Below are 27,136 nucleotides of genomic sequence, written 5' to 3' on the forward strand. Positions count from 1 at the left end.
TTAAAAGTTGTTTATAAACTGAACCCTTACCTTAACCCCAACCTTAACCTCACTGGAGACATCACACCCCACCTTAACCTAAAATAGAGAAGAAAGAAATGTATACATATATTTGTGTGATGACTAAAACAGAGCGGTATTGATCTTTGAAGTTTTAAAAAGTCTTAAAATATGATTTTGATAGCTCTTTAAAATGTATTGGAATTAGGAAGTTACTTCTATGTTGCGATAACTTCTCTGTATCTCGTATAAATGTGTTTGGGGGTAAATGTCCATGCTGCACAGTAAGCAGTATGTAATAGATCAGTTCCTCAACTATTTCTTCTTTCATAGTAAATCTTCCTTCATACTTTTTTGACAGTGAAATAGGTATTCAATTCTATTCATAGTTTCTTAACCCTTTCACTACCACCGTCTGTAGTGTGGTTGTGAAAGGGTTAACCCTTTGTCGTGTGGCAGTGGAAGGGTTAACCTTCTGTATTGTCACAGGGAAAGGGTTAACCCTTTTGGTAGTGTGGTAGTGAAAGGGTTAAAAAAAAAAGTCCTAAATGTAACGCGGATGCCTTCTAGCCTGACCTGAGAGATGATATCACACAGCAGCCTGGGACGGACAGGAGCAGCTGCTGCAGACACTGCTTGTCCGGTCGCCATTTTACAAACACCCACGTCCAAATAAGGGCAGAGAGTGTGAGGCGGTGCGATTACCATGGCGATGATTTGTGGGCTTTACTTTACACACCAAGCACGACAACAGTGAGGAAAAACACAATACCGGGGAACTTTAGAACCTCTCTGTGGTATTTTATTTGATTTAGCCTTTATTTAACCAGGTTTGTCCCAATTGAGATCCAGGATCTCTTTTACAAGGGAGACCTGGCCAAGACTAGCAGCAACACAAAGTTTCAACATAGACACATAGACATTACAGATAAAAGTAACGTTACAAAATGGTCAGATAAAACATTTGCACACAGAAAATGTGTATCCCACTTTAAAGGTCCCGTATTGTGGAAAACAAGCTTTTCCAGTTCAAGTTTAAGTTCAAGTTCTTTATTCGTGAAATACACAACAATACAGGGGGCATTGCATGTAATGAAATTCTTGTGTTTCGAGCTCAGACTCAAACGGTGCACAATTAAGAAACAGCAATGGATACAAGAATGGTAACAATAGGTGGTAGTATTAACATCAAATCAAATATAAAATGAGGTACTGTAAGATAAAATAGTCAATTATTTACAGAAAGTGTCTTGCGTGTAGTGTATGTGCATGATAAGGTGCCGTGCAGGGTGTGTGTGTGTGTGTGTGTGTGCGTGTGTGTCCAATAACAATAGTAGTAGTATGATAAATAAAATAAGATATCAAAATGATGTAAGATCAAATAAAATAGTAAATTTCTACAGAAAGTGTCTTGCGTAAACGTGTATGTGCATCGTGCAGTGCAGGGTGCATGTGTTGTGTGTGTGTGTGTTCAAGAGTTTTTAAGAGGTGTGTGTGTTCAAGAGTTTTTAAGAGGTGTGTGTGTTCAAGAGTTTTTAAGAGGTGTGTGTGTTCTAGGGCTGTCCCCGACTAAGGATTTGGATAGTCGACTATGATTGGCCGAAATTTGCCGATAGTCGACTATTAGTCGACTAAGAATTTTATTTTGAAAAAAAAGTATAATTATTATTATTATTTTTTATCATTCCATTTGGACTGTGGGGGTGCTTAACACATCCTGCGCCAAAACCGTCGTACAACGTGTTTCAAGGTCATGCTAATTCTGCCATTCCACGGCGTACAACGTTATTGAGATCATATTTCATTTTTTCGCCATGGTATTCAGAATGCCCTCACGGAGCCTGGTCTGATACAGTGGGAGCCTGCACAACTCTGCAACGCTTCAATACTGCCGCCTGGTGGATGATCGGCGAGTTACAACCGGAAATGGATCTCTTGTGATCTCGGTGCACCGGGCAAATGTGTCCGGCATTCACATATTGTTGCGGGACTCTAGACACACATCGTGTATATGGATCGCTGCCATAACTCAATAATCGATATGATTTGGGCGTTTATTATGATTATACAAACCGGAAATGGATCTAGGAGATCACCGTCAAATACGTGGGATCTTTTTCCTCCAGTCTCATCGGCGAACGGTAAGAGGACGCTGACGTCATTTTCAGCGTGAGTGTTTATTATTATTCATGCAAACTGCTCTGATCAATATATCACCCATACTACATAAAGCATTTACTGCCGTGCATGATCAGTCATAATGTTTAGGATCATGTACAGTTGACATTTTTAATATAACGTGTATCGGCAACAAACGGCAGTTGATAATCTATATATGCGTTTATGCCTATAACTCACGTTCTAGGAATTACTGCAGAAAACGATAAAAACATATTTATATTCTAGACGGTATTTTCGTATGAATCTATGAATGAAAAAGTATAACGTTCCTACATCCTGAACGATAGATAATCGATGTTGAATGGGCCATAGTAATGTCAATTTAGCAATACAATTTAAAAAGTTATAGCCCTGCAAAGAAGGTGAAAATCTCCATAGGCTTAGACTGGTGGCAGTGATCATACATTGATGGATAGAAGCGTGGCAGTTAATGTGTTAATGTCTGAAGGAGTCGGCGGAAGGCTTCTTGTTGCAAAAGCATGCAATTGGTCCACTGATGGATACATCTTGATATTTGTCTAGTCTAGTGTGTTCATTAGATGGGTGAAATCCTCTTTCAGTGCCTCTGTGCCTGTTTTCTTAAGCAGTTAGCCTCTGGTATGTGTGCCATTAGCGTTAGCCACGCTTCTAGGCCTCTTTTCTTTTGGAAAGAATGATAAAAAAATTATTATAATTTTTTTTAATTATTCGACTAAGAGGTTGGCAGTCGACTACGGCTCCTTTCGACCGATTAGTCGACTATTCGACTAATAGGGGTCAGCCCTAGTGTGTTCAAGAGTTTTTTAATAGGGCTATCTCCTGTTCTTGTCCTTGTCTGTCTCTGTCTCTCTGTCTGCCTGTCTGTCTGACTCTCTGTCTTTCTGTCTGTGTGTCTACCTGTCTGTCTGTCTCTCTGTCTTTCTGTCTGTCTCATACTTCACATACTTGCCTGTGTACTTTGTATGTGTAGCTGTTGGTTTGCCTGTCTGTCTGTCTTTCTGTCTGTGTGTCTTCTGTCTGTCTGTCTGTCTGTCTGTCTGTCTGTCTGTCTGTCTGTCTGTCTGTCTGTCTGTCTGTCTGTCTGTCTGTCTGTCTGTCTGTCTGTCTGTCTGTCTGTCTGTCTGTCTGTCTGTCTGTCTTCTGTCCATGTGTCTTTCTGTCTGTCTGTCGGTTTGCCTGTCTGTCTCTGTGTCTTTCTGTCTTTCTGTCTGTGTGTCTGTCTCATACTTCACATACTTGCCTGTGTACTTTGTATGTGTAGCTGGAGAATTAAAAAGTATATCCACTAGGGTGCAATTCTTTCAAAGTTATTTTTCTTAATACTTTTCTTTGCCAGTATGGCCATATGACATATGTATTCAATTATATTGAAAGTGGTCTTAAAAAGTCTTAAATTGAACTTGTTGAAAGCTGGAGGAAAGTGAGGTTAACCGTCTGTAGTGTGATAGTAAAGGGTTAACCTTCTGTAGTGTGGTAGTGAAAGGGTTAAAGTAATGACGCAAGTGACTCCTAACGGAAACGTTTCACCTTTCCATTGAATCACGGAAACGGACCAGGTGCATAGAGGTGGCCCCGCCCTGCACTGACATCATCCAGTAGTAAAAACACCACATCCTCCTCTGCTGGCTGGCTGGGACCAACAGTGACCCGGGAGGATGATGATGTCATGCTTTGTGCACGCCGCTCCTTCCGTGAACCGTATATAAAGACGATGACCTCACCTCCTCTAGGTTTCCACGACCGCGAGGGCCAGCAGTACTGCCAGCAGTGTTTCCTGACGCTGTTCGCCTCCCGTTGTCAAGGATGCAGTCAGCCAATCCTGGAGAACTACATCTCCGCCCTCAACTCCCTCTGGCACCCGCAGTGCTTTGTGTGCAGGGTGAGTGTTGTTTGTTTGTTTATTGTCATTTATTTGCACTTACAAACATACATTCTGGAATAAAATAAGTAAAAGAAGAACAGTTAAAATGTGCAGGAAAGGTAAAGCGACCTCCCCTCTTAAACCTATATGGGTGCCCAACCTTTTTTGAACCAAGATCTACTTTTTAATTTACCACCTAGCCGAGAGCTACCAGCCAAAATTGTATATTGTAAGCCGTCATTTGAGGCTTTATAAAAGCAGCATAATGAACACAAATCTGTCAGTGCCGAGTCCGACCTCATCTTAAATAACAAACAGCATTGCTTGTTGTAGTTAACAAGGAGAGGCAGAGTTGATTTTGCACAAACATTTTTTTTTTTTTTTATAATCGAATTTTATTAATCGAGATCTACTTGAAATCAGCCCGCGATCTACTGGTTGGGCACCACATAGGATAACTGCAAAAAGAATCCCCCATATTATGCACAAACACACATGCGCATATCCCTCTCTCATACACACAGATACATACAATACAGCATTATACAACAATTATAATGGTGGGGGGAGAAAAGACTTCACACAAATACACATGGGTACTCCAGACTACAGGATCTGTAGTTCTTTTTTAAGCTTACTTTTAAATATATTTAAAGTGGAACATGTTTCTGTTAGATTTTGTATATCATTCCACATCACTGCACCTTAATAAACAAATGAGAATTTGGCAACAGAGGTCCTACAGAAAGGAATGCGTAAGTCTTTATTTCTTCTTGTGAGATGTGCATGATAATGAGAATTAAACTCAAAATAACTTTGAAAAAAATTAGGCAAAGATAAAGGATGTTAGGGATGTTATCTGATTGATTGATTGATTGATTGATTGATTGATTGAAAACATTATTAACAGATTGCAGAATCGTGGGTTCAATACAAACAACTGCTAAGAGGATGCAGACCAGAAAAGGACTTTCGTCTTGTTTACATAAGGGTCCTCCATTTTCAATTCATCAAGACAGTTATGAAAAAGAGATCATAAAAAAATATACATCCGAAGGGGAAGAAACTGTACATTGGAGGGGCTTGGGTGGGGTGGGGGGGATTTGGACATTTACCGGGGCCAGTTTCTAATTGCAGCCACCCGTAGCAGTTTTGAAGGAGGGTAGGGATTCACATCTCTCTCTCTCTCTCTCTCTCTCTCTCTCTCTCTCTCTCTCTCTCTCTCTCTCTCTCTCTCTCTCTCTCTCTCTCTCTCTCTCTCTCTCTCTCTCTCTCTCTCTCTCTCTCTCCAGGAGTGCTACTGTCCCTTCGTGAACGGCAGCTTCTTCGAGCACGAGGGCCAGCCGCTCTGCGAGGCGCACTACCACCAGTCCCGCGGCAGCATGTGCCAGGCCTGCCAGCAGCCCATCCTGGGCCGCTGTGTCACCGCCATGGGCGCCAAGTTCCACCCGCACCACCTGGTCTGCCACTTCTGCCTCAAGCCCCTAAGCAAGGGCTGCTTCAAGGAGCAGGAGAACAAGCCCTACTGCCACCCCTGCTTCATCAAGCTCTTCGGTTGATCCGGCCCCTCGGTGGATCCGTCGTCCGCGCAGGTCTGGCGGGAAACACCTTCTCCAGACGCCCGTTACCTCCAGGGAGACAGCGGCCTGTTTCAGCGTCGTCATGGTCACCGTGGCTACGTTCACACCGCAGACCAAAAGTGGCCTGAATCTGATTTTTTCTTTTGCTTTTCCTTTTTTTTCTTCTTACAACAGTGTGAACACAGCACAAATCACATGGAATCTGATCTTTTCCATTCTGATTTGGGCCACTTTTCATATAATGTGGTCCTAAATCAGATACAGGTCCGATTTTATTTGCAATGTGACTTCAAGTCTGAACAGTCATGCGACTTTAATGCGATTTCTACGTCACTCTAGATTGACATTCGTCACAATTTTATACGTCCATCTTCTTTGTTGTTCATTCATTCACGCCGGTCAGTTCAGGAGCAGTGACCAGTTCACACTGGAATCTGATATTGGCCACATTTAAAAATGAAAATTAAATAATAATAATAATCCAAACCAAAGAAAAATCTGATCTGAGCAATAAATGAGAATTGAGCGCTAAGGCCTGCAGTGAGAACATGGCCTCAGTACACCGTAGCCCCCCGTCCGTCCACCGCTTTCATCTTTTGGTGGCACTGGTTTTTAAGCGGTGAATTGTAAACGTTACAATGTATCAAAGTGATGAGAACGACAACAGCCGAACCAATCAAACACGCGTCTCCACGGCGACAACAGGCGTCTCCTGAAGTTGTTTACATTCTCGTCCAATTAGGCGTCTCCACGGCGACAACAGGCGTCTCCTGAAGTTGTGAAGCCGCATTGCTCTTCTATCCACTTTGCTTCGAGAGAGGAGGAGTTGAGGGTGGAGCTGGTCTCTGGGTTTTATGAATATTAGGGTCAAGAGAGGGTCAGACTAGAAGGACTAGCCTGTGTTTTCTGGAGTGCACCACCTGGTGGTCAGAGAGGTAACCAGCACGCGGGAGATCGAGCGAGAGCCGGAATGAGAATGCCGAAAACCCACCATATTATTGAGGTTTTGTAAAACTGCCAAATGTTTTCTTGTTGTTGTTGTATGTAAAATCCTTTTACATACTGTGTTGATTCAAATTGAATATTGACCACTGAATTCTTTTACAAAAAGGTGAAGAAACGGTTTTTAATTGAAGGAAAAAGTATTGTGTCCATGAAGGACTTGTACCACGGTGCAAGGTTAAAATTCTTTAATATATTTGCTTTACATTGCAAAAAGTATAAATATGTCACTGCCATTGCATTTATATATTGTGTATTGTCTACTCAAGTGTTTTTATGTAACGAGCTAAGCTATCATGTATTTGTTAAAGTGCCAAAGATTTGCAATACTTTTTTCACCATTGTTCTATGCAATTATCTGAAAGGAAGACCAAAGAGTAAGATACAGTTCCTTTTGTCATTACACGTTATACTGTCCATGTGTTTAGTGTGATGTAATGCAATTAAACATTCATAAACATGAAAGACAATGTGTAAAGTTTTCTTTATTATTTTTATTTTTTTGTATTATTAATAATACAGGTGCTATAATTATAATAATAACTTTATTTGTATAGCACTTTTCATACAGAAATTGCAGTTCAAAGTGCTTCACAACAGTAAAAAATACAGGCATAAGCCAACATAAAAAATTAAATACAAAAAGATAGAGAGGTAGTAAGGTAAGGTAAATCACAGTTTTTCAGTAATACAAATAATAAAATAGAATAGATTAGATCAAGTAAAAAGTGCGGTTTGATTCATTTTAAAATAGGCTAAAAATTATAAAATGGAACAGACAGTAAAAAGTGTGATAACATTTTTCAATAAAAAATATAACAACAGAGCAGTGTATCGCTCTTAATACTTTGAGTTTCTTTACAAAGTTCTAACATACAACAGAGCAGTTGCAGACCAGAGAAAGACTTTCGTCTTGGTTATATCAGGGTCCCCCATTTTCAATTCATCATAACATATATGACATACATGACATACAGATAGACAGTATTCAGTATACCTTCAGGACCGCGTACTACTCCACCCTCATCACCTCACAGCAAAATAACCCCAGATCGCTTTTCTCAACCATAAATCGTCTCCTCCGCCCTCTCACTGCCTCCCACACTGATGCTCCTGACCTCTGCTCTAAGTTCCTGGACTTTTTCCAGGCTAAAGTGACTTCCATCCACCAACAACTCATGGTGCCCGCCCCCTCCCCTCCTCACTTACCCCTGACGCCGGACTACATGCTCCCAGCTACATCCCTCCATCCCCAGTGCTCTCTCTCCTCCTTCTCCCCAGTGGATGTTCCGCTGGTCATGAAGCTGGTTACCAGAGCCAAAGCTTCCACCTGCTCCCTCGACCCCATGCCTAGGGTACTGGTCAAGGCCTGCCTTCCTACCCTCTGCCCCATCATAACGGACATCATCAACTCCTCTCTGTCATCTGGAATAGTTCCCTCCTGTTTCAAAACCGCCTCCATCACTCCCATCCTAAAAAAGCCTGGTTTGGACCCTGAGGTGCTGGACAACTACCGGCCGATCTCCAACCTTCCTTTCCTTTTTTTTTTTTTTATTGGTCTTTTTCCCCCTCCATTTTCCTCCGATTTTCTCCCATCCCAATGTTAGTCGTATGCCAATTCCCAGTCCCTTCCTGGTCGCTGCGCACTTACCCCCCACAGTCAGATCATCTGGGAGAGTGGAGGCTACCACGTGCTTCCTCCGACACACGTCCAGCCAATCACCGCTTCTTTTCACCTGGCAGCGCGGATTCTCATCGAGAGGGCGTAGCGTGTGGGAGGACCACACTATCCCCCTCGAGTCCTATCCGCGCTTAGCAGGCGCCCCGACCGAACTGTAGGAGTCGCTGTTTACAACGACCCGGACCCACCCCGCCAGCTTCTCCCACCCTCTAATACAGCCAATTGTATTAGTGCAGACGGCCAGCCAAGCTGGTGACAACCCCGGAGCTGTGAGCTGGATTCGAACAGGCGAATCCAGCTCACAGCTCCGGGGCTGGTGACGAACGCAATCTCCGCTCGGCCACCTAACCGCCCTTCCAACCTTCCTTTCCTAAGCAAAACCTTGGAAAGGGCAGTCGCCGCCCAGCTTCATCAACATCTGTCCAACCATGAGCTCTACGAACCCCTTCAGTCAGCCTACCGAGCACATCACAGCACAGAGACCGCCCTCATCAAGATCACTAATGACCTCCTCCTTGCTGCAGACTCCGGACACATCAGCCTCCTCATCCTTCTCGACCTCTCCGCGGCGTTCGACACAATATCCCACTCAGTCCTCCTCAAATGCCTCTCCGACAACCTAGGCATCACCGGTACAGCTCTGTCATGGTTTCATTCATATCTCACAAATAGATCTCAGTTTGTCAGCGTCAGCGGCTCATCCTCCCCCCCGGCCCCAGTCAACCACGGTGTCCCCCAGGGCTCTGTGCTGGGTCCCCTACTATTCACCATTTACATGCTCCCCCTCGGTCAGATTATACGTCACCACGGACTCAACTTTCACTGTTATGCAGATGATACTCAGCTCTACATCAGCACCTCACCATCCTCCCAGCTCCCCCCACAGTCTGTAGTCAACTGCCTCCACGCTATAAAAACCTGGATGGCAACCAAATTACTTAAACTCAACAGCAAAAAGACAGAGCTCATGGTTGTGGCCCCCAAGGCACTGCTCGGGAAGGTTGGAGATCGCCTCCTCCACGTTGACGGCTGTTCCATCTCCCCGTCTCTCGAAGTCCGTAACCTGGGCGTCACCCTTGACTCCACACTTTCATTTCACTCCCACATCAAATCTGTCACCAAGTCTGCCTTCTACCACCTCAGGAACATCTCCCGTCTCCGACCCTCACTCTCAGACTCTGTGGCGGAGACCCTGATCCACTCATTTGTCACCTCCCGGTTGGACTACTGTAATGGAGTCCTGTTCGGGGTATCCAGCAAAGCCCTGGACAGGCTCGAGTATGTCCAGAACTCAGCTGCCAGGGTTCTCACTCACACCAAGCCCTGGCAGCACATCACCCCCACCCTCATCCATCTCCACTGGCTTCCAGTCAGGTTCCGCATCACCTTCAAACTCCTGCTCCTCACCTACAAATCCCTCCATGCCCTCGCCCCCCGGTACCTGTCTGATCTCCTCCACCAGTACACTCCATCCCGGAACCTACGATCCTCTGATCTAGGTCTCCTCTCCATCCCTCGCACCAGGTTACGGACTTTTGGGGGACAGAGCCTTCAGCGTGGCATCCCCTACCCTCTGGAACTATCTCCCCCCCCGAAATCCGCAACGCCCCAACCCTGGACACCTTCAAATCCGCTCTAAAAACACACCTCTTCACCAAGGCTTTCCCCATCAGTTAGTTTTAGATTAAATTAGGTCCATTATCCCCTACTTTCTCTCATCCCCTCTTCCCCCTCCCCCCCCCTACTTTCCTTGCCCTATTTTTTGTCCTGATTGTAAAGCGACCTTGGGTTCTATGAAAGGCGCTATATAAATTTGATTTATTAATATTATTATTATTACACTCTATTATCTTATGCAACTCATATTCACTCCACAAACTGAAATATACATACTTTCTTTTTTTGGATTATCTTTTTCCCCCTCCTTCTTTTTTTCCGATTTTTCTCCCATCCCACTGTTAGTCGTGACTCGTTATGCCCCTTCCTGGTTGTTGCGCACTTTAACCAACTTCGAAAGAGTGCCTAAGCTTAACCAGTGTAGAAACAGGCGTCGGCCAATCAGAGAGCGTCTGTCTATCTGTATGTCATGTATGACATATGATGAATTGAAAATGGGGGACCCTGATGTAAACAAGACGAAAGTCTTTCTCTGGTCTGCATCCCCTTAACAATTGTATGTATTGAGCTGTACTGTACTGTACCCATTTTGCAATCTGTTAATAAAGTTTTCAATCAATCAATCAAAGTCTCGCCAGAAATGCGGCTAGGTTTAGAAATAACGCGTAAACCCACGCGGAACCAGGCGCGTGTTCAAACCGTCACGTGACTCGCGGTCTCAGCGGGCAACACGTCACAGCAGGACGTCACGACAGGTGTGGTCATTTAATTGCGTTAATGAGCTGCTCAGGTGTCTGAGGAGACAGTGAGGCCGTCAGCGTTTCGTCGGCGTGAAGTGTAATACGAAATAATTCAATGAATGAACCAGAACAAAAGGTGAGTAAATATTCTCTGCTTCTTTTGTAAGAAAAACGAGCAGCAGTAAGTTAGTAACACCAACATATAATACGTGTGATTATTATTCCCCACGCACTTAAAACGCATCTAATATTCGCCGAAAAGGTACAGGCAGCTTTTACATTTCAAATACAAACACAGCCAACAGAAACGGCGGTATATGCGTTGGGTAGTAAAACATTAGATTAGATTAAATTCAAATCTATTGTCATCATACAGCACAAGTACGTACAGTACAAAGAAATAAGTTTGGGAAAGAGTGCAAATATAACTGGTAAGTGCAATAGTAATATACAGGTGATTGAATTGATTGATTGATTGAAAACTTTATTAACAGATTGCAGAATGGGTACAGTACAGCTCAATACATACAATTGTTAAGTGGATCTGCTGCTGAGTAATGGTGCTAATCAGATGTACGTATACAGAGTTGTAGTATTAATTTATCTACAGTGATACAGGTATAAAGACGCTATGGTAGTAAGTCATACTGGTCAGCAGCGTAAGAGTAAGGGATATGTACAGATATAGCTAGTATCTACAGATATGTAAAAAGGATTATATGCACGTATGTGGACATATATATATATACATATACACTAAGAATAAATATATATATATATACGATATTCCTTTATTGATCCCCTTGGGGAAATACATTTGTCATATTATAGCAGCACAGGGGAGGGGAGGTACAGGCAGGTAATGGAAATGATCACAACATGGAGAATACAGATATCAGTAGAGGGAAAGAATGAATATTAAAATATGAATATAAAGGTGAGGGTCTGATCAGACAGGCGAGACATATGTATACTCTTAAAATATAATCATAATAAGAATAATAACACTGCTCCAGAGTCCTGCAGGGTTTAATCGAGTAACCTCACTACATGTAATTAAACTAGTAGTTGAACTACATTTATCAGAAAATTGCTGGTAGTTCAACTACGTTAAACTAATAAAAAATGTATTCCTTTTTCCTATTTTGAGTTGTAGTTAATTAACTACTACAAACTATTTATTCAAATGAAGGAACAAGACCTCTGAGAGACTGAGACATGTGTTGAGGTTTTGCTCTTACAGCTGGCAGCCGGTCTTTAGACTATTGTTGTTAAACGGTAAAAAAAAAAAAGTTAAAGATAAACACGTTCATCATATACATTTGTGTTGACCGTTTTAACCGTTGTGATTAGGCAAGGCATTGGTTCACCAGCAGGCAGTTAGTAAAGTGACAACAAGCTTAGCTTTTGCAATAAACTAAATTGAGTGGTATATTGTGCAGTCATGTGACTTCCTTTTTGTAATTTTGTATTGCTTTGCAAATGTGGGCTGTAGTTAAACTAACTGGTAGCTTCAAAACTATTCTTTCAAAAGTAGCTTCCCCAACACTGGCTATATGTAGCCATAAAAATTATGGGTGGCTGGGTCTAAGCACTCGCCTACCACCGCAGAGACTCTGGGTAGCGTGGAGCTCTAAGCACTCGCCTACCACCGCAGAGATTCTGGGTAGCGTAGAGGTCTAAGCACTCTCCTACCACCGCAGAGACACTGGGTAGCGTGGAGGTCTAAGCACTCTCCTACCACCCCAGAGACTCTGGGTAGCGTGGAGGTCTAAGCACTCGCCTACCACCGCAGAGACTCTGGGTAGCGTGGAGGTCTAAGCACTCTCCTACCACCGCAGAGACACTGGGTAGCGTGGAGGTCTAAGCACTCGCCTACCACCCCAGAGACACTGGGTAGCGTGGAGGTCTAAGCATGTGGTAGTCTACACCCTCCCCAGACCGACAGTAGGGCAGCATGTGGTAGTCTACACCCTCCTCAGACCGACAGTAGGGCAATGCGCTCAATGACCATCAGGAAGGGAATTGGCATAACGACTAAATTGAAAGAAAAACAGAATAAAAAAAAAAACACGATACTGGAGTTGTCTGGTTATTTGGGTTCTACTTGCCCTTCCTGTCCCCACCCTGTCAGCAGACTGAAGCTCTGGTCTCCGAGCTGCCTTGGCCTGAGAACGGAGGCCAGTGGAGCGACGGAGAGGACGGAGTGGACGGAGAGGACAAAGCCGACTTGGACGACTGTGGACTCCTGCAGGAGATGGCCGAGGAGGACGGGGACTTTGACCTCTACAACGAAGAGACGTTTGGAATGGGTGAGTCTACGCTTGGAATGGGTGAGTCTACTTTTGGAATGGGTGAGTTTACGTTTGGAATGGGCGAGTCTACCTACGTTTGGAATGGGTGAGTCTACGTTCTGCTGTGATTTTTAAACGGTGAATCATTATTAGTTAAGTTGAGATGTTCCTTTATTGATCCCCATGGGGAAATCCGGGGTGTCATAGCAGCATGGGGGAGGGGAGGTACAGGTATGGGCAGGGTAATGGTAGACAAAAATAAACGGTGTAAACAACATAATTAACCGAATATAAAAATAAACGTGTAAACAAAGGTCCAGATGACTGTCTGTGTGTCCTAATGATATGCCTCATGTGAACCTGTACAGTATTGTATATTTGCATATCTTGTATGGCACAAATGCATATCTTGTATGGTACTGTATGTTGTGTATGTCATAAATGTTATTATGAATTGAAAATGGGGGACCCTGATGTAAACAAGACTAAAGTCTTTCTCTGGTCTGCATCCCCTTAACACTTTGGTTGCCACGGGTCCCCGTCTCAAAACATGGTTGAATGCCAGCACCCACTTCAATGATAGCGTTGTGAACGCATAAACTATGTGTCTAATCTGGCCGTCGCTTATCAATGACTTGTTTGCAGTCAACATTGTCGAAACGGATTGTTTTTAATCGGTTCATTTCCTTAGCTTCATCACTGGAAGTGAGGCAGGACAGTAGCCTTACAGTGCCTTACAGTGTATTGCAAGGTCTGACATTGACCAAACTTGATATGCATGACCTTGGTGGGCTCTAGGTCAACTCCTGAAAAGGGGGTCAATGTCAGACTTTGCAATCAAAAGTTAGGGGGCTAATAACCCTTGCCATAATTTCAGTGCGCCCCCTAACTTTTGATTGCAAGGTCTGACATTGACCCCCTTTTCAGGAGTTGACCTAGAGCCCACCAAGGTCATGCATATCAAGTTTGGTCAATGTCAGACCTTGCAATACACTGTAAGGCACTGTAAGGCTACTGTCCTGCCTCACTTCCAGTGATGAAGCTAAGCTATGCTAACGGAGCGTCTATTCCCAAAGCTAAAATGCACGCACAGAGACAAAAAAGGTATGCATCTTCTTGTCTAACTCCAGGGAAGATGTTAAATAAGCTAATTTCCAAAAAAAGTGGAGTTCCCCTTTTAAGTTTCAGGAAAATATAAAGATTCTGTGATAAACGGCCTTTACTGGAATATTCTGGAATACACAAACGTTGACATTTTTCGGCCTATTTATCGTTTTCAAATAAACGCTAGATTATCGATAGTATATGTGTACTTATGCACGCTAGAGAAGCGGGCTGAAAAATCTATTCTCATTTCCTGATCAGCGCACACACACGCATATGGCACACGCTGATATCTCTGTGAAAACAGGTCTGATTATCCTAATATCCTAAGATTCCTTACCTCAGATCAGATGTTCTCCAAAAAGATTATTCCAATTCCTGATCGCCATTCCAAATATCGATCACGTTTATTGATTCAGCGCTGGGTACCGGAAATACCGATTCCACGCTGTACTGAGGGTCGGCGAAGACTTGGGATCTCTTCGGATGGCTTGCCGGATAAGTAAAATGAGGAAACTGGATTTCCCCCCCCCATCAGTCTAATCCAATGGGGTGCAGTACAACAGGGAGAGACGAGAGACGATAGGGGGCGGTATTTTTCCAATGGAGCTCGGAGAGAGGTTTCAGCACTAACGTGAGACTAGATTGATGAAATATGAATTCAAATCGCTAATAAAAAAAAAAGACAAGCAAACGCTATACGTCATCTCTGGCATTCAACGGTCGGCATGAACTAACTACATATAGTGTCGTTGGCTCTCAAAGTGTTAACAATTGTGTGTATTGAGCTGTATTGTACCCATTCTGTAATCTGTTAATTTAAGTTTTCAATCAATCAACCTTCTTGCCTTGGTGTAGATGTGGAGGACAAGGGAGCCCATCCCACCAGCGACCTCCTCCAGTTCCGAGAGTCGCCGCCGCAGGTCTCCCCCCCGCCCTCCCCCCCGCCCTCCATGCAGGTCTCCCCCCCGCCCTCCTCCTCCTCCTCCTCCGACAGCTCCCCCTCCCCTCCCCGGCAGGGGCCCCAGTTCAGGTCCTCGGGCCCTCCGGAGCAACGGGGCAACGGGCGGGGCAGCAGGGGGCAGAGGGGAGCGGGGCAGAGGGGAGTGGGGCAGAGCAGGGGGCAGATGTTCGAGGACCCGGCGGTGATGCGAACGGTGGAGCGATCGAGTTTCAAGGTGATGCTGGTGAAGTCACGACGTTCATATAGTAGTTTGTCCTCATCTTAGTTCATAGTGGTTTGTCCTCATCTTAGGTAGGGGTGGGAATCACCAGAGGCCTCACGATACGATAGTATTGCGATACTAAATATATTGCGATATGCCGAGTATTGAGATATTAATATTGCGATATATATTGCGATTTATTACCTTTTTTCAACTGCAAAGTAAAACTGTCAACATGTTTTATCTAATAAAATAAAGTTTTCAGTCTGTTCATCTCACTTCAATAATTTTTATTGCAGAACATGGTATTTTCTCAAGCAGACGGATGTAAACACTGTAATCCGTGTTGCATGTACCTGACAAACTGAACTGTTTGTATTAGTCATATTCCAACTTAACTTAATGCTTGTGTGTGGACTACTGTACTATTACAGGTATTGAAATTAACAATGCAACTTCCTTATACAATTTCTTTTTTTTTTATGAATAATTAAATATAGATACTTGGCGTCCCTGTATCGATACAGTATCGCCACGCAAAGTATCGCGATACTACTACATATCGATTTCCCCCCCCCACCCCTAATTAAGCATTACATCACACGCAGGAGTGGTTTGTGACCAATAAACCATGCCTAGGGGTGGTTGTTAGGCCCGAGGCGCAGCCGAGGGTCGTTAGACCCCCCTAGGCATGGTTTATTGGTCACAAACCACGACTGCACGTGGTGTAAAGCTTTTATACAACTGCTAGATTCATCCAACCTTATTTCTATACAATAAACACACATTAATCGAAGATTTATTGAAAAAACCATCCGCCAGAAAAAGTAGTTCCCACAACTCCATGTGGAAGCAGCTTGAAGTGCATCCAACCAAACTAACACATCCAACTGTATTATTGGAATGATTGAGAGAAGTTGCCTCATGTGGAAGCAGCTTGAAGTGCATCCAACCAACTAACACATCCAACTGTGTATTATTGGAATGATTGATTGAAAATTTTATTACCAGATGCAGAATATAAAGTAGGTAAAACAAATTAAAACGTTTTCTTTGCCCTATAGGAAAAAAACGTTTTCTTCGCCCTATTTTTTTATTTATTTCTTTTAGCCTAAACTTAACCAGTTGGAAACCAGGGGTACAGTAATAAAATTAGCAATCAACCAATCAATCAATTCAATAGACCATGCTCACTTAAAACAGCGCTGCTTCTCTCTCAGTCTGACTCCTCCGCTGTTGCAGACAGGAGTGTGTGTGTGTGTGTGTGTGTGTGTGTGTGTGTGTGTGTGTGTGCGTGTGTGTGTGTGTGTGTGTCACAGTGTGTGTGTGTGTGTGTGTGTGTGTGTGTGTGTGTGTGTGTGTGTGTGTTTGTGGGTACGCCAGCGTCGGAGAGTGAGAGTGAACGCTGCAGTGCAGTCAGTGGGGAGGAAGTAGAAATTTAAATCTATCAATTAATCAATCAAACAATCCGCGATTTTTCTTTTGTTCTAGATTGAGTCAAGACCCATCAATTACATCATCCAACATTGTTTAAAATACTAACACGTTCCCCTTGACAGAATCGCTTTATATTTAGTCGTTATGACGCTATCAACATATCCATTTGTTAAAGATTATTGTCCGCCATCTTGTTTTTTCCGACGGAGTGATCCGGCGGAGTGATGTGATTCGGTGGTGGGCGGGTCCTGGGACCAGGAGCGTGGATTATGAAGGATACATACGTGTAAATGGACTGTTTCAGCCAATCAGAATAGAGAAATTTGCATGCCGTTGTATAATCTTCGTTATAGTGGTGAACTAGGACATAAAGTGGTTTGTCCTCATCTTGGTTCATAGTATTCTCATGATGTCTCATGTTTTTCTATCAATATGGCACAATACCATAAACCCAGCACAACCCATTATGTTGTCATTAACGAGTAACACTTGTTGTTTGATTACAGTCTGTTAGCCGACCATGATGGCGATGTTATGGAAAGTTGTGTGTAGGGCTGTCTTAAATACTTCGAAGCTTCGTTCGATGGGCATGGGATTCGAATATGAAAATATTCTTGTGAAAATTCTTGTGAACAATTTTTTTGTGTGCAAAATCAACTCTGCCTCTCTTTGTTAACTACAACAAGCAATGCTGTTTGTTATTTAAGATGAGGTCGGACTCGGCACTGACAGATTTGTGTTCATTGTGCTGCTTTTATAAAGCCTCAAATGACTGCTTACAATATTTCATGAAAGCAAAGTGTTTCGTTTGTCTAAGATTTAAAAAGGTTTAAACTTTACAGCACTGACAAAGTTGAACAAAGTGCTGTACAAGTCCCCCAACATAAATTTTTTGTTTTTTTTACAAAAATATATATATATATATATATATTTTAATTATAAATTATTATAATTTATTTAATTTCGAAGCTTCTAATTAAAATCGAATCTCGGCCCCGAAGCTTCGAATTCCAAAAAAAATTCGAAGGTCAGCCCTAGTTGTGTGTATCTGACTTGTGTTTTTTCCAGAACATCGACAGTTCCATAGTGGACTACGAGGTCGCCTCCTCCTGGAACGTCTTCGATCAGGATGCTGTGAGTCTCTGCTCCATAACAGACACCAAAACCATCATTACGTCCATAGAATGTTCTGGTTCCCCCCCCCCCCAGAATAGTACTCTGATAAAAGTAAGATTCTGCTCAAGCAGAAAAGTACTTCGATTTCATGTGGTCGGATTTGGATACAGAGAGGCATTAGCCTCTATACTGTAGGTTAAGAGATTTTATCTTATCAAAACAAAGCACTTGCAGGTGCTTGTAGATACATTTAGTGTTAGTGATGTGAAAGGTATCTCATCTGCTTTGAAATGTAGTGGGAGTAAAGAGTACTAGTAACAACCCAAAAATGGAAGTACAAATACCTCAGACTGTACTTGAGTACAGTACTTGAGTAAAAGTGGTCGGTTTACTTATTATTTTGTAAACTTCTTCTTTTGGCTTTCCCCGCCAGGGGTTGCCACAGCGGATCATCCGTTTCCATCTGTTTCTGTCCTCTGCGTTGTCCTCCGTCACGCCCGCTGCCCGCATGTCCTCCTTCAGTGTCCATAAGCCTCCTCTTGGGCCTTCCCCTCCTCCTCTTTCCAGGCAGCTCCATCTCCAGCATCGTTCTCCCGATGTACCCCACCTCCCTCCTCCGCACATGTCCAAACCATCTCAGTCTTGCCTCTCTCACTTTCGGTCCGAACTGCTCAACATGGGCCGTTCCTCTGACATTTTTGATTTTGTCCAACCTTGTTACTCCCAGAGAGAACCTTTAACATCTTCATCTCTGCCACCTCCAGCTCCGCCACCTGCTTGTTGGTCAGTGCCACTGTTTCTAGTCCATACAGCATAGCTGGTCTCACTACCCTGCTGTAGACCTTTCCCTTAACTCTTGCTGGTACCCTTCTATCGCAGATCACCCCCGTCATCCTTCTCCACCCGCACCACCCGGCCTGCACTCTCTTCTTCACCTCCCTACCACACAGTCCCCATTACTTTGGACAGTTGACCCCAAGTATTTAAACTCGTCCACTTTTGGTACCTCTACTCCTTGCATCATCACCACCCCTCCGTCTTCCTTCCCATTCACACATGTACTTAGTTTACTTATTCTTTTGTAAACATTGGTCCCTTTTCCTGTCTCTAGTGGCTGTTCCCGTCGTACAGAAAGGCGAGGAGACCCTCAGGATCCATGCTGCAGGTTGAGCATATTAATATTAAGCATCAAGTTAAGTCTATCATTTTTATGCTAGTGGCTTAAAGGGTCACTTCACCCCTTTTGAACAATGCTGATTTATTTGGCACATAATCTTGCACACATCCAAGAAGCCACGCATTAATTTAGTTCGACAGTTATTGAGAGTAAATTAGTTTGAATATGGCCACCAGTGATTTCATCGGGGACAGTGAATCTTTGTGTTGTGTTAATTATGGCATTATATAATGATGTAGATGAAAAATAGCAATACCTTGTTTTATAGGGACTGCTACCTTGTAATTAACACAAGGATTCAATGCCCCCAATGACAGCACTGGTGGCCATAATTCAAACTAATTTACTCACAATAACTGTCAAACTAAATGAATGCGTGCAAAACGAGTGGATGGGATTATGTGCAAAATAAATCTGCATTGTTTTTGGTGAAGTGACCCTTTTAACTAGATGGCTAGTAATGTTAATGTGTGTTTTAGGATAATGCCATCGTGTGTGTGATTGGTGGCAGAGGTCCCCCCTACACAAACTCCAGCTTCCTGGACTCTGCATATCACTTTCCCAACTCCAGAGGAAGGGGAGCGCCCCCTAGAGGACAGTACTGTAGCAGACCCTTCAGCCCGAGGGGCCCCATTCCGGTATTTACGCTACATAAAACAGTCATAATCCCACAGTGGTAACGTTAGTGTGTCATAATCCCACAGTGGTAACGTTAGTGTGTCATAATCCCACAGGGGGAAATTCCTTCATCACAAGTGAAACAAAAACGGAAGACTGTGCAACACATGCAGAGACTGTGCAACACATGCAGAGACTGTGCAACACATGCAGAGACTGTGCAACACATGCAGAGACTGTGCAACACAGAGACTGTGCAACACAGAGACTGTGCAACACAGAGACTGTGCAACACATACAGAGACTGTGCAACACATACAGAGACTGTGCAACACATGCAGAGACTGTGCAACACAGAGACTGCGCAACACATACAGAGACTGTGCAACACATACAGAGACTGTGCAACACATACAGAGACTGTGCAACACATACAGAGACTGTGCAACACATACAGAGACTGTGCAACACATACAGAGACTGTGCAACACATACAGAGACTGTGCAACACATACAGAGACTGTGCAACACATACAGACTGTGCAACACAGACTGTACAACACATAGAGACTGTACAACACACACAGAGACACTATAACACACACAGAGACACTATAACACACACAGAGACACTATAACACACACAGACACTATAACACATAGAGACTGTACAACACATAGAGACTGTACAACACATAGAGACTGTACAACACATAGAGACTGTACAACACATAGACTGTACAACACATAGAGACTGTACAACACAGACTGTACAACACAGACTGTACAACACACAGACACTACAACATATAAAGAGACACTACAACACATACAGAGACACTACAACACATACAGAGACTGTACAACAAATACAGAGACACTACAACACACAGAGACTGTACAACACACACAGAGACTGTACAACACATACAGAGACTGTACAACACATACAGAGACTGTACAACACATACAGAGACTGTACAACACATACAGAGACTGTACAACACATACTGAGACTGTACAACACATACAGAGACACTACAACACATACAGAGACTGTACAACATAGACAGTATGTTAGGGCTGTCCCCGACTAAGGATTTGGATAGTCAACAAAATTGGCCAAAATTTGCCGATAGTCGACTGTAGTCTTCAGTCGACTACTACCCCCCCTGAATGCAAAAAGAATATATGTATATATATTTTTTTATTTGGGCTGTGGGGGTGCTTAATGTCTGAAGGAGTCGACTGAAGGCTTCTTGTCCTCTGCGAAAGCATGTAATTGGTCCACAGTCTTAGCCACGCTTCTAGGCCTCTTTGCTTTTGGATAAAAAAAGAATAAATAAATAATTATAAATATATATATATTTTTTGCATTAGACTAAGAGGTTGGCAGTCGACTACGGCTCCTTTTGATCGATTAGGCGACTATTCAACTAATCGGGGTCAGCCCTACGCATACATAGTCTAGACTCTATGCCGTTGGTTTTCCACCTTTTTGGTTTGTGGCTCCTAACAGAGGGATGAAAGAGTTCTAACCCAGAGGTCTAATGTAGACATTTTATCATCAACCTTTGAGGGCTCACCCCTATTAATCGATTCATTTTTTTTTTTTTTTATCTTTTTTCCAAAAGAAAAGAGGCCTAGAAGCGTGGCTAACGCTAATGGCACGCATACCAGAGGCTAACTGCCTACGAAAACAGGCACAGTGTGTTCATTCACCATCTAATGAACACACTAGACTAGACAAATATCAAGATGTATCCATCAGTGGACCAATTGCATGCTTTTGCAGAGGACAAGAAGCCTTCAGTCGACTCCTTCAGACATTAAGCACCCCCCACAGCCCAAATGGAATGATACAAAAAAATAAAAATAAAATAAAAAAGTTTTAAAATATTATACTTTTTATTTTTATTTTTTTAAGTCGACCAATAGTCGACTAGCGGCAAATTTTGGCCAATCCTAGTCGACCATCCAAAATCCTTAGTCGGGGACAGCCCTAGAACCAAGTAAAACTATGTTGGATATTTATATGCTGCATCTTGTTACAGATGATGCCCAACCCCACCGTCCTGTCCCATCGCCCTTTCAACTCCCAGCAGCATTATAACCAGGTCTGTCCCGTCACTCCAGTTTTCCCCTTCTGAGAATATTCACAAGAGGTTCTCACAAAATGGGATTTGGTTTGAAACCACAGTTGACGCATCGATTGGATTATTTTAACATGAGAGTCCGCATAGTAAGCAGATATTAATATATTATCTAAAATATGCATCAAATTTGTCTTCCATATCTCTCTGCCTTAACCTTTTCACTGCAACAAATACAGAAGGTTAACTCTTTCACTACAACACTACAGAAGGTTAACTCTTTACTATCGCACTACAGACGGTTAACCGTAAAGGGTTAACCTTCTGTAGTGTGGTAGTGAAAGGGTTAAAGGGTATGTTCAGTATTCTGCAGCCCAGCCCTAGTGTCTCCTACACGGGTGAGTCCCTGGTGTATTTGGACGGAGACCTCTCGTCTCTTGACTCACGGAGATGTTTCTCTCCAGCAGACGGAGGGCCTTCTGTCCCCATCAAACTGCCCCTCCCCCCCACAGTCCATGCAGCTTCGCTTCGGAGCCAACTCGCCAAGACCCTCCCCCGTCTACAGTCCCTCGTCCAACCCCGTGCAGCGTTTCAGGTGAGTGATTGTACACGGGGTTCCCACACAGGGTGCCAACTCGCCAAGCTTTGGATAAAAAAAGCTATATAAAAAAAGTAGCCATTTACCATTTGACCTTTTCTCTGAGTCGTTCCATCTGTTGACTCCAAAAGGTGCCCGGCGGGTCCCATCACTCAGCTCCACCCCCAGCACAGACGCGTCCTGAGTCAAAGGCGGCATACCTCACCCAGGTTAGTGCACAACGTCATACTAACCTGACATACTTCACCAAGGTTGGTCATCATACTAACCTGACATACTTCACCAAGGTTAGTGCACAACATCATACTAACCTGCTCTCTTGTTTTAATATAGATACGGTGTTCTAGTAATGCAATAATGTTTTAATATAGATACAGTGTTCTAGTAATGCAATAATGTTTTAACCTGTTCCACCCCAGGTGAAAATCTGCATAAAATGTATACCTAGGTAAATGGAATATTGCTCCACTTCTACAAGGGCTATTTGCATATTCTTGGTATCTAGGAACATCTATGGACCTCGGTGAATGTATTCTCAGTGTCAGAAATATTGTGTCTATTACTAGGCTTGCTTAAATTGTGATGAAACAAAGGAAAATATCAATTATGAGTTTTCTTTTCATCTTTGACAGTGAATAACACCATGATAATAATGACCAGACTTAAAAAACTGCCACTGACCTCGTTCAGTACCCTCTTGAGATCATGTGTACAAAAGATCTAAGGAAATGAATAAAGGGAAGATGATAAAACCAAAGGTTCTGTATATACAGTACTGAATTCTCCCATCCGGACCAATGCAATTTGAAATATTATTATAGAATATAGAATATTTGCTTATACATTACCTTATTATAGCCAATTCGCACAATTATATATATATACATATAGTATCTTTCAAATGCCCGAGTTCAATTTGGATTTAGGCTCACCAGGCATGCATAATAACAGATAATAATATCTACTGTAATCGACTGTACTTTTTTTATTTTTCTCATAGTGCAAGCATTTTGAAACTAATTTCAGATCTAGTTGTTCCTATATGCTAACAATATGGAGGAAAAACTAACTGCGTTTCAATATTTGTCAAATCGTTACCTTTTGTGGCTTATCAAGAATAATAACATTTATTGACATATTCCATAATTCAACTCAGAACTTTGAACCCCCATAGAACTTGAAGGGAAATGTAGTTTGAAAAAATGTCAACGTTCATCGACAGCCCTGAGTGCCCTCGACAAAATGGCGTTTTGCGTTACAATTTGCGTTTTTTTTATATTTCCAAAATGGTCGCCGGCTCGGATAGACTTCTTCAAAATGAGAAGGTAAAACCTTATTATGACACTTTTAACCTATTGCCAACCTAACGTTTTACATTCTACATGCTTTTGTGACATAGTAGTGATGTTAATACTTGAAAACGGTTGATTTTAAAATCACAAATTATTTCATTCATAAAAATATGCCTATATGATCATAATGTCAAAAGGGGTCGGTACCGACCCCGTGGGGGGGGAACAGGTTTTAATTAGTGCTGTCAGGCGATTAAAAAAATGTATCTAATTAATTACAGGATTTGTAATTAATTTATCTCATTTTAATCGCATAACTATTTTATTTCTTATTTTATATTCTATAATAATATTTCAAATTGCATGTGTCCGGATGGCAGAATTCAGTACTGTATCTACAAAACCTTCTGTTTAATCATCTTCCATCTATTAATTTGCTTAGATTTTTCAGGTCTGGTCAATTTTAGCATGGTGTCATTCACAAGTCAAAGATAAAAAAAAATTAATTGATATTCTCATTTGGTTCATTACAATTTACTCAAGCCTAGTAACAGACACAGTATTTCTGACACTGGGAATACATTCCCTGAGATCCATAGATGTCCCTAGAATCCGATACCAAGAACATGCAAATGGACCATATTAAAAAAAAGTCTGTAAATGTGTATTCTACATTCTTATGGAATGAATATGATAAAAAAAAATCTAAAAAAAATAAAATCTTTATTTTTTTCGCAATTAATTTTCATAACGCGATAATTTGCTGTGTAATTAATTAACGCGATAAACTGACAGCCCTAGTTTTAATATAGATACGGTGTTCTAGGAATGCAATGTTTTCATATAGATAGTGTTCTAGGAATGCAATAATGTTTTAATAGATACGGTGTTCTAGGAATGCAATGTTTTCATATAGATAGTGTTCTAGGAATGCAATAACGTTTTCATATAGATACGGTGTTCTAGGAATGCAATAATGTTTTAATATAGATACGTTGTTCTAGGAATGCAATAATGCTCTGCTTTGATTTCTAACGTGATACCTGTGGCTCTTGGTTTCATATTTTGGTACAGAGGACCTGTTTTCAGTTACCGGCTACAATAATCGGGATCGGCGCATCTCTACAGTGTCATAAAATATGAGTGCATTATTAAGTGTTGTTTCATAGGAAAGTACAGAGCTGGGATCCTTACTGTGATCTCATGTCGACCAAAGAGAAGGAATGGATCACCAGGCTACAGATGATTCAGCTGCAGAGTGAGAATCCATACCTGGACGACTATTACTACCAGGTAGGAAACTGACTACATCAGAAACATGTTCTTCCTCTGCCCCATTCAATCCAGTCAATACTGGACCACTCTCTTAAAGGAAGGTCCCCTATCTTATGAATGGCACTTTCCAGTGGTTTGCATTGTTTTCTAGCAATGTGAGGTTGTACCAACACTGACTAGATGTGAAATCTCTACCCAGTCCCGGGTACCCCCCCTGGGTGATCTCCCAGGCCTTTCTGTGTGGAGTTTGCATGTTCTCCCCGTGCTCGCAAGGGTTCCCCCCCGATAAGAGAAACCCAATGGAAAAACATGCACAACAACAGATCGCTAAAGGTGCTCCCATAGTCGAGCGGACTGGACTCAGCGGAGGTCTGCTGGACTCTTTGAGCTTTCATAGTCGAGCGGACCAATTTCCTACATGTCTCGCGCCAGTTTACAAAAATTTTCCCACGCTGTTCAACTTCTGTCATGTCATCCGATGTCAAAATAAAGAGTCCTCTCCGTTTCCAATATTTCGATAATAAAACGGGCAGTTTTACACACTTGAATAACAGGTATATAGGCAGAGAGATGCAATGTACCGTATAGGCTTGAGGTGGACAGCGCGTGGTGCTGAAATGACAAACACGCATTGCATGAAATAAAAGCACCAGTTTTATTTCGAAATATTGAAGAAAAAAAAAACGAACCACTGTGTGCCGCTAAAACATTGAGTGTCGTTGCATGCCCAATAAAGACCTCTGAGACAGGTCCTGCATTATTATTATTATTATTATTCAGTATAGCTGAGGCAGGAACCTCCCCCACTGAACTAAGCCATTCTGAATTTACTCGGATCTGTGACGTGTAAGAATTCTGATCTGCCACCGCCCCCCCACACCGCCCGGGGGGGGGGGGGGGGGGGGGGGCAGATCAGAATTCTCGCTCTCTTGGGCTCTCTCTCCTATCTGCTAGTGCAGGTGGGTGACTGTCATTCAAAGTGCATTGCGGAGCCCAGCCAAAAACAGCTTGGACATTGGAAGGGCAGAAAGTGTTGCTCCACAGTACTTGATTACAAATACAAAACAATGAAATTAATTGAAAAAAAAACCTTACAGATGTGCATAGACTCACAGGAATTGTGTAAAATTGCCCAAAAAGTTAAAAATAAAGCAAGTTATGGGACCTTTTAAAGATGGAAATCTATTTAGTGATTTGTATGGAGAGAACCCTCCAACTGGGATGTGAAATCTGGGGTTGATCCTCCATAGACAATGAATTGACTGACTTTACGAGGCCCTATACTGGTTGTGTAGCTGTTGCACGCAAATGTGCGTTTAATTCTGGTTCAGACCTTCTAACAATGCTAGAATATAACCTCTTATCCATCGGGCTAGTTTTGCATAAAATGCCTGTCAATTGCATACCCAAAGTAATTAGAGATTTAAGGTCTCTTTCACACCAGAGCTGTTTGGTCTGGACTATCGGACCAGAATTCGATAGTCCGCTTTTTTGGGTTTGTGTGTAAACATGTCTCCTGATAAACTGTGCATCTTTGGTAGAAGGAAGAAAAACAGTGGCTTATTATTACCGCGGAGCGTGGCATTCACTGCAAAACAAGCACACTGTAAATATGTCTCCTGATAAACTGCATCTTGGGTAGAAGGAAGAAAAAAAACACTGCGGCTTATTATTATTACCGCGCCATTCACTGCAAAACAAGCACACTGTAAGCATGTCTCGTGGACAGACTTGGGCGAATGATGAAGTGAAAGCCCTGATCGACATATGGGCAGAAGACCAAATAAAACTGCTGCTTGTGGGCACTCTCAAAAAAAGTTGTTTAGCGAGAGGATGGCGGTAATGGGTTATAATCGAACGATGGATCAATGCCACGTCTCTGCTACTATCACGCTTCTTGCGCGGTTTGTGTTTTCGCGTATTTCACTTCCTGAAGGGGAGGGATTTCCACTCTCCATTGTGTCCAATAGACGAGCGCCCTTTTCGACCGCGTGACATTGTTCAGAAAGTTTGGTGCGCTTGACAAATTGCAATGTGAATGCAGACGAACCAAATGACTAATGCAACAATGTTGCAACTTTACCACCAGAACCGCACCGAGTCCACCAAAACTATATGTGAAAGCGCCCTTATTCTTGAACAGCACATGCATGAATCTGGTCTCTTTTGAAAGGAAACTCTGAATATTCTTCCACAACAGGAAGAATCACTGAGTGCTAAACTAATGGGAGTTACAGAGGTTCGAACACACTGAAATAAAAGTTGTTTACTTGCGTCTGAATTAGTTTGCAAATGGATGCCTGCAAAAGAGTTCCAGCTGAGAGG

The 27,136-nt window shown here is 42.6% G+C and overlaps 2 protein-coding genes across 2 annotated transcripts in view; both read left to right on the top strand.

The window, feature by feature from the left end:
* Positions 1-7,054, top strand: part of LOC311235460 (uncharacterized protein) — a gene marked incomplete at its 5' end in the record, with an annotated part of 38,289 nt that extends 31,235 nt beyond the window's left edge. The window contains 2 exons of the mRNA XM_084322921.1: positions 3,891-4,039; positions 5,314-7,054. Of these exons, the coding sequence (XP_084179047.1) occupies positions 3,891-4,039; positions 5,314-5,580 (416 nt within the window). The 3' untranslated portion in view covers positions 5,581-7,054. The remainder of the gene's footprint in view (positions 1-3,890; positions 4,040-5,313) is intronic.
* patl2 (PAT1 homolog 2) overlaps positions 6,150-27,136 on the top strand; it is a gene marked incomplete at both ends in the record, with an annotated part of 38,432 nt that continues 17,445 nt past the window's right edge. Inside the window, 9 exons of the mRNA XM_084322925.1 lie at positions 6,150-6,158; positions 7,752-7,958; positions 12,776-12,953; positions 14,898-15,226; positions 17,711-17,776; positions 21,608-21,670; positions 22,114-22,241; positions 22,376-22,453; positions 24,706-24,829. Of these exons, the coding sequence (XP_084179051.1) occupies positions 6,150-6,158; positions 7,752-7,958; positions 12,776-12,953; positions 14,898-15,226; positions 17,711-17,776; positions 21,608-21,670; positions 22,114-22,241; positions 22,376-22,453; positions 24,706-24,829 (1,182 nt within the window). The remainder of the gene's footprint in view (positions 6,159-7,751; positions 7,959-12,775; positions 12,954-14,897; positions 15,227-17,710; positions 17,777-21,607; positions 21,671-22,113; positions 22,242-22,375; positions 22,454-24,705; positions 24,830-27,136) is intronic.

Source organism: Notolepis coatsorum (assembly GCF_963971535.1).
Source record: "Notolepis coatsorum genome assembly, chromosome: 10".
Classification (NCBI taxonomy): domain Eukaryota; kingdom Metazoa; phylum Chordata; class Actinopteri; order Aulopiformes; family Paralepididae; genus Notolepis; species Notolepis coatsorum.